Source organism: Carassius gibelio, chromosome A18 (assembly GCF_023724105.1).
Source record: "Carassius gibelio isolate Cgi1373 ecotype wild population from Czech Republic chromosome A18, carGib1.2-hapl.c, whole genome shotgun sequence".
NCBI classification, from domain to species: Eukaryota; Metazoa; Chordata; class Actinopteri; order Cypriniformes; family Cyprinidae; genus Carassius; species Carassius gibelio.
Window position 1 is genome coordinate 17,107,242 of NC_068388.1, and position 8,702 is coordinate 17,115,943.

An 8,702-nucleotide genomic window follows, 5' to 3' on the forward strand; every position below is an offset into this window, starting at 1 on the left:
ATTGGAATTGAATGTATTAAAAGTTTATTTTCAATAAACAGGAATCAATTTTCATAAAAATCATAGTGAATGGACTGATCTTGATAGTAGATGACTAGTAACACTGTAAATCAAATGCAATCATGATGAAACTTGCGTTTTATAGGAACACAAACTAAACTAATCTTCACATATTGCGATGTATCTATTCAAAAGATTAAAGATAAACACTTTTTAAACACTTCACTGTCATTCATTTAGCATTATATATATATATATATATATGTATGTGTGTGTGTGTTCACTTATACAAAGCACAAACTCTGAGTATGGTACACAATTCTTAGCCACACATTACATCACTTTATGAAAAGCAGATAATACGATGGTGTTAATGTCTATTTAATTGCACAACATTGATCCACTTGTCCATTCTTTGACACAGATGCTTTGAAATTACCTTTACTCTATTCAACTCCTCCTTGACCTGCCTCCTGTACTGTCCTATGAAGTCACTGTTTACGTTCACAAACAATCATCCATATTAAGTACGCCTATAAAAATGAAAATGTTTTATGAAGTCAAATGCAGCTGACATATGAAGTTGAACTCAATCTTTGGGATGCCTGTATTTCTTTACACAATCCTTCTTTTCCATCAATTTCATACAAAAGCAGAAACATATTTATGCAATATGATAGGAGACCCGAAGTACCCACTGTTATTCAAGGATGGAGCTATAACTATCGGAGCACTTTTTCCAATCCGAAGCATAGAGACATTACCTTCATTTGTGTTTACAAAGAAACCTCAGCCTCTGTCATGCTCCAGGTTTGTTACATTTAAAACTAGACTTTTACACAGATACACACACACACACTGCAGCAAAATAATAATTGTATTTGATATTATTTTTATTATTATTACTATTATTATTATTATGCATTTTTCCTACTTGTTTAATGGTTCTACAGCGTGAATCTAAGAGATTTCAGGAGGGCACAGACCATGATTTTTGCCATTGAGGAGATTAACCGAAGTGAAAGTTTGCTTCCGAATATTTCTATTGGCTACAGAATCTATGATACCTGTGGTTCAAGACTGTCTTCTATGAGTGCAACTATGGCATTAATGAATGGACAAGAATTTGCAGCAGAGGACACATGCAATGGGCAGTCTCCTATACATGCCATCATAGGAGAAACAGAGTCATCAGCCACAGTGATTCTGTCCAGAACTACAGGACCTTTTAAAATTCCAGTGGTAAGGGTCTGCCTATACAGTAATTCTGATAATGATCTTATGACAATGGTATCACTGTCTGCTTTTTTTTTTCTTTTTCAGATAAGTCACTCAGCCACATGTGAATGCCTCAGTAATAGGAAAAATTACCCCTATTTCTTCAGAACTATTGCTAGTGATTACCACCAGAGCAGAGCACTTGCATACATAGTCAAGCACTTAGGCTGGTCTTGGGTTGGAACTGTGAATACCGATAATGACTATGGAAACAATGGGATGGCCATATTTCTCAGTACAGCCAAGGAGGAGGGGATTTGTGTAGAGTACTCTTTAAAATTCTACCGAACAGAGTCTGACAAACTCCAAAAAGTGGTAGAGACAATTAAAAAAAGCACATCAAAAGTGATTGTTGCATTTCTTACTAGTTACGAGATGTACAACCTACTTGAACTTCTAAGTATTCAAAACATTACAGGCCTCCAGATGATTGGTGTGGAAGCATGGATAACAGCAAAGCGTTTGATCACTCCAAACAGTTTTCATATTCTGGGAGGGTCACTGGGTTTTGCAGTGAGACAAATTTATATTGAAGGTTTTGAAGATTATGTTACAAAAGTTTTCTGGGAAACAGCTTTTCCTTGCTTACACACTGAGCAAAAAAATTATTCTCAATATGCAATAAATTGCAACATATATCAGGACCTGCTTGTGCTAAAAAGCTTCAGTGATGATGTGCCTGAACAAAGATATGCAAGTAACGTCTACAACTCAGTTTATGCTGTTGCTCATTCATTACACAGTCTACTCAAGTGCAAAGATGGCTGTGAAAAAGATCTGTTAATACAACCACAGCAGGTAATATTATTTTAAAAAGACAGCATTAGACAGATGGAACATAAGCAGGAGAATAATCCTTTTTCTGTTTAAGTGTGTTAAATTGCTTTTTTCTCAATAGGTAGCTGAGGCTCTAAAAAAAGTACATTTCACTGTAAAGATGGGAAATAGTGTGTGGTTTGACAGCTCTGGTGGCGTAATAGCCCAATACGAAGTCATAAACTGGCAGCAGGACTCTGATGGATCAGTCCAGTTTAAACCAGTGGGATACTATGATGCCTCACTGCCCCCTGATCAGCGGTTTTTGCTTAATGCTGAAAACATAATCTGGGTTGGAGGACAGCTGGAGGTAATTGGCACTTACTTGTTTATTCTAAAGTTTATATATATATATATATATATATATATATATATATATATATATATATATATATATATATATATATATATATATTATTATTATTATTATTATTATTATTACTTGTGGAGCAAAATGTATACTTACATCGACCAATAAAAACTAAATAAGAAAAATAAATACATACAATTTGGCCAAGTATCTGTTTAAATTCAGGACAGAAAATGTTGTCCAAACTCATTAAACGCTCACTACTGTGTCCAACTGGCGTTTTAATTTAGTTTAAAAGTATAATTTCCACCATCATTTCTTGTTTGTATATTACAAAAAAAAAAAAATAATAATAATAATAATCTCGTAACATTATTCAGCGCAATTGCATTTTCTTTTTTTAATTTTTTAGTGTAAATGATTGAATTTGATAACGTAGAGATAACAATAAACACATTGTTATAATCAATGTATAGATCAAGTCTAAGAATTTGAAATTAAAGATGAAGTATTAATGAGGTTGGGGGAAAATGTCCTCTATAAATGTGAAACATGCCCATTGGATTATATATATGTATATATATATATATATATATATATATATATATATACACACATATACACACACACACACACACACACACACACAAATCACTCTCATGGTTTATTGCATAAATTATAAAATACTCTTTGATCAATAAAACTGATGATTGTATTTTTGTTCTTAAGAGTCAGTTAAATAGCACTGTATGCTATTAAAAACATATACTGTATTTTTACATGTAGAAGCCAAGGTCTGTGTGCAGTGAGAGCTGTCCTCCGGGTACAAGGAAAGCTACACAAAAAGGAAGACCTGTCTGCTGTTATGACTGTATTCCATGTGCAGAAGGAGAAATCAGTAATGAGACAGGTAATCTTCAGTCCATCTCACAGCTTCTACAATTTCTGCAACCATAGACTTCATAAATAAAACCATTATCTTTTTATTTTCTGTAATGATAAATTTCTCCTTTGCAGATTCGAATGACTGCAAGCAGTGTCCAGATGAATACCGGTCTAATGCTGAGAAAAATAAATGTGTGTTAAAGGATGTAGAGTTTCTCTCATTCACAGAAGTTATGGGTATAGTGCTACTTTTATTCTCACTTTTTGGAGCAGGATTAACTGTTCTGATGGTCATCCTGTTTTACAGTAAGAAGGACACCCCCATAGTAAAAGCCAACAATTCAGAGCTGAGCTTCCTGCTGCTATTTTCATTGTCTCTGTGTTTCCTCTGTTCACTTACTTTCATCGGTCAGCCCACTGAGTGGTCCTGTATGTTACGTCACACTGCTTTTGGAATCACTTTTGTCCTCTGTATCTCCTGTGTTTTGGGTAAAACAATAGTGGTGTTAATGGCCTTCAAGTCGACACTTCCAGGAGGTAATGTCATGAAATGGTTTGGGCCTGCACAACAACGACTTAGTGTTCTTTCTTTAACACTTATACAGGTTCTTATCTGTGTGCTTTGGCTAACAATATCTCCTCCTTTTCCCTACAAAAATATGAAATATTATCATGAAAAGATAATTCTTGAATGCAGTCTGGGTTCTACTACAGGTTTCTCTGCTGTGCTGGGTTATATTGGCCTACTGGCTATCTTGTGCTTTATTTTAGCTTTTCTGGCTCGCACTCTGCCTGATAATTTCAATGAAGCTAAATTCATTACATTCAGTATGTTCATATTCTGTGCTGTATGGATCACATTTATCCCAGCTTATGTCAGTTCTCCTGGAAAATTTACTGTAGCTGTGGAGATATTTGCCATTTTATCTTCAAGCTTCGGTTTACTATTTTGCATATTTTCACCAAAATGTTATATTATGCTGTTTAAACCTGAACAAAATACAAAAAAACATATGATGGGAAAGGTTCCACCCAATTCCTACTGAGAGAAATTGTTATATTAACATTGGATTTTTTTTTTTTAAACATTTTAAAACTTAAAACATTTTCAAATGACTTGCTTAAAAATAAATCAACCATTATACATTTATAGCTGTGTAAATAATTTCAACAACAAACAAAATGTAGGTGACATTACTACATTTGTGACATATCTCCCCCTTACCCCATAACATCCATATGTGCTTCTTTCCCCAAGTATATAAGCGACACGATGGAAATATAATATATATATAAATAAAAAAAGTGAATTAAAAATAAATAAATAAAATAAAACTGAAAAAATCCAGGAGTTTCCTCAGACCAGGGGATGGCCCACTAGATTGTGGTACAATCACCCTGAGACGTTACTGCATCTCCAAAAGATTTGTTATCCAAAACTGTGGCTAAACAGAATCTATACATGATTACAAGGGTTTTCTCTATAAATTATTTATTAGTTTATCACAGAACAATTACACTTTCAGAATAAACGTTGTAGAGTTTCAGATTCAGAATTACAAAAAGAACATTGTGGGGAGATGTCTTCTATAAACATGCTGCACAGCTCCTTGTTCAAGCTCTTGTTCTGTCCAGGCTGGACTATTGCAATGCTCTCTTGGCAGGTCTTCCAGCCAATTCTATCAAACCTTTACAATTAATCCAGAACACGGCAGCAAGATACATTTTTAATTAGCCAAAAATAATACACGTCACACCTCTGTTTATCAGTCTACACTGGCTACCAATAGCTGCTCGCATAAAATTCAAGGGCATTGATATTTGACAAATCGACAAGCGGTAAGGCTTGAAAACATGAGAAAAAGATAAGCTTTCATGATGATGCGCAGTGGCCCGTCAACTGTCCTGAGCATAATTTTAGGCTGGCCTCAGCCAGTAGGTTTTATTACTATCAAGGTGAAAGTCATCATAGCTTGCTTAGTATAGACCCAGCTCTCAACCCAACTTTGAGAATAGATTAACGGCGATATTTTTTTTATCGCCCGATAAGAGTCTCGCGTTAACGCAGCACGTTAACGCCGATAACAGTCCACCACTAATATATACAGTATTGTTCAAAATAATAGCAGTACAATGTGACTAACCAGAATAATCAAGGTTTTTCGTATATTTTTTTATTGCTACGTGGCAAACAAGTTACCAGTAGGTTCAGTAGATTCTCAGAAAACAAATGAGACCCAGCATTCATGATATGCACGCTCTTAAGGCTGTGCAATTGGGCAATTAGTTGAATTAGTTGAAAGGGGTGTGTTCAAAAAAATAGCAGTGTGGCATTCAATCACTGAGGTCATCAATTTTGTGAAGAAACCGGTGTGAATCAGGTGGCCCCTATTTAAGGATGAAGCCAACACTTGTTGAACATGCATTTGAAAGCTGAGGAAAATGGGTCGTTCAAGACATTGTTCAGAAGAACAGCGTACTTTGATTAAAAAGTTGATTAGAGAGGGGAAAACCTATAAAGAGGTGCAAAAAATGATAGGCTGTTCAGCTAAAATGATCTCCAATGCCTTAAAATGGAGAGCAAAACCAGAGAGACGTGGAAGAAAACGGAAGACAACCATCAAAATGGATAGAAGAATAACCAGAATGGCAAAGGCTCAGCCAATGATCACCTCCAGGATGATCAAAGACAGTCTGGAGTTACCTGTAAGTACTGTGACAGTTAGAAGACGTCTGTGTGAAGCTAATCTATTTTCAAGATTCCCCCTAAAGTCCCTCTGTTAAAAAAAAGGCATGTGCAGAAGAGGTTACAATTTGCCAAAGAACACATCAACTGGCCTAAAGAGAAATGGAGGAACATTTTGTGGACTGATGAGAGTAAAATTGTTCTTTTTGGGTCCAAGGGCCACAGGCAGTTTGTGAGACGACCCCCAAACTCTGAATTCAAGCCACAGTACACAGTGAAGACAGTGAAGCATGGAGGTGCAAGCATCATGATATGGGCATGTTTCTCCTACTATGGTGTTGGGCCTATTTATCGCATACCAGGGATCATGGATCAGTTTGCATATGTTAAAATACTTGAAGAGGTCATGTTGCCCTATGCTGAAGAGGACATGCTCTTGAAATGGTTGTTTCAACAAGACAATGACCCAAAACACACTAGTAAACGGGCAAAGTCTTGGTTCCAAACCAACAAAATTAATGTTATGGAGTGGCCAGCCCAATCTCCAGACCTTAATCCAATTGAGAACTTGTGGGGTGATATCAAAAATGCTGTTTCTGAAGCAAAACCAAGAAATGTGAATGAATTGTGGAATGTTGTTAAAGAATCATGGAGTGGAATAACAGCTGAGAGGTGCCACAAGTTGGTTGACTCCATGCCACACAGATGTCAAGCAGTTTTAAAAAACTGTGGTCATACAACTAAATATTAGTTTAGTGATTCACAGGATTGCTAAATCCCAGAAAAAAAAAATGTTTGTACAAAATAGTTTTGAGTTTGTACAGTCAAAGGTAGACACTGCTATTTTTTTGAACACACCCCTTTCAACTAATTGCCCAATTGCACAGCCTTAAGAGCGTGCATATCATGAATGCTGGGTCTTGTTTGTTTTCTGACAATCTACTGAACCTACTGGTAACTTGTTTGCCACGTAGCAATAAAAAATAAACTAAAAACCTTGATTATTCTGGTTAGTCACATTGTACTGCTATTATTTTGAACAATACTGTATATAGTAAAGACCTCTAACACTAGTTTGCTCTATTCTTTTTTTTTTATTCTATCTGTTTTGTTTTTATTTATTATATTATTTAAAAGCCCACGCTACATGTACTGTTAACCTTACCTGACTTGTTATTGCACTTATTTTATTGCTCTTTTTGTTGTGTTTGATTGATTCCACTGTCTTCATGTGTAAGTCGATTTGGATAAAAGCGTCTGCTAAATGAATAAATATAAATGTAAATGTAAATTTATTTTAATAGTAAAATGGCGGCCCACCTGCAATAACATGCCGCGCCCCACAGATTGAAAACCACTGAGACAGAAAATAATACTCAATACTCAATAAACATACACAAACAGTGTATAAGCACTTTGTTTCCTTTTTAGTACACTGTTAGCAATTGATGTAATTTTTACAATAAATTTTACAACAACGCACTGTATTCATGTTTTTGTTGTAAATCCAAATGCATGATGGGAAATTAACGGACATTCCTGTAAAATTATTGTAACTACACTGTAGAAGCATTTTTTTACAGCAACCGCATAGCATTGTGGGATCGCTGCTGTTTGAATTTTGAAATTATGCGGCCAACGGATGGTACCAGAAGTATTTTAACATTTTTTTGGAAGAAAGAACATGTCTCAGGTATGTAACATAAAATTTGTTTTATAAGTCTTTATATATTAATACTGGTGATTTGAGTGAGTGCTGATTGTTTCATTTGGTATAATTCAGTGGAATAGGGTGAAGTTAGTTAAAATCGCGTCTTCATACTCTATCCAGATTTACATCGCAAGAACTTTAATGTTACCCAGAAACTATGGACTTTGAGCTGGAACTCGGTGTGCTTCCACCGCAGCTACCATGATCTAAATAAAGTTCTGGGTAAAAAAAAAAATGCCCCTCAGAAAGTCCCTGCTCGCGAGGTACTTGTTCAAAGGTAACGTTACTGAACTTTCGGGAGTGGCAATGCAGCATTGTAATTTCAATTCAATGCGTCTATTAAAAAATGTGTTTCGCTGATGTCGGAGACGGTCAACTCCACGCGATCAGCGGGAGCTCAGTGATCATTAATCCGTCGGGAGCACTCTCAACTCGGCTAGACCTTCTGACATTTGCCGCTGGCTGTGATGTCTCTTTAGTGGTAAAGCATAAAATATAATTTGTTTTGGGTGAACCGAACAGGTAATCTTTGGTATTTATTCAGTTAATCTTTTAATATGTTAAAATGTAAAAAGGAAACAATAGGCTACTGTTTGGTATAAAATTTTGTTTTATATAATGTAGGCCTAACGTTACACATTTCCCTGAACTTCATTTCTGCGGCTATTAATATGTTTAACGAATGAAAATGAGAACGAAAGGAATCAGTGGTGTTTATCATATTTCGTCTTATTGAAATGAGGTGGGGTCGGTGGAAACGCTGCATAACTGTACCACGGTCATGAACGGTCAAGGCAGAAGGAAAAGACTGAGCGGGAACAGCTGTAGACCGTCCGTAGGATCAGCTGCACACTGGCTGCTAGATGGAACATACGTTTGCTTGCTTTAAGCCCTGTTAATAATTGTCATATGGTTATATGTCAAAGAAGAAAGGAAAGGTTGTAATTCAACATAATCCTATTGCATCCTTAAAATGCCTAGTCTAAATTAGGAAAAACCATACCATAACTTTGTCT

General features: G+C 35.7%; 1 protein-coding gene across 1 annotated transcript; it reads left to right on the forward strand.

Moving 5' to 3' along the window:
* The first annotated feature begins 562 nt into the window (after window positions 1-562).
* LOC127933934 (extracellular calcium-sensing receptor-like) lies at window positions 563-6,928 on the forward strand. The gene is made up of 7 exons (XM_052531071.1): window positions 563-810; window positions 954-1,242; window positions 1,324-2,076; window positions 2,177-2,404; window positions 3,191-3,314; window positions 3,422-4,314; window positions 6,434-6,928. Exons 1-7 carry the CDS (start codon window positions 578-580, stop codon window positions 6,593-6,595), a joined length of 2,682 nt encoding a protein of 893 aa, XP_052387031.1. The 5' UTR covers window positions 563-577; the 3' UTR covers window positions 6,596-6,928.
* Window positions 6,929-8,702: the final 1,774 nt, after the last annotated feature.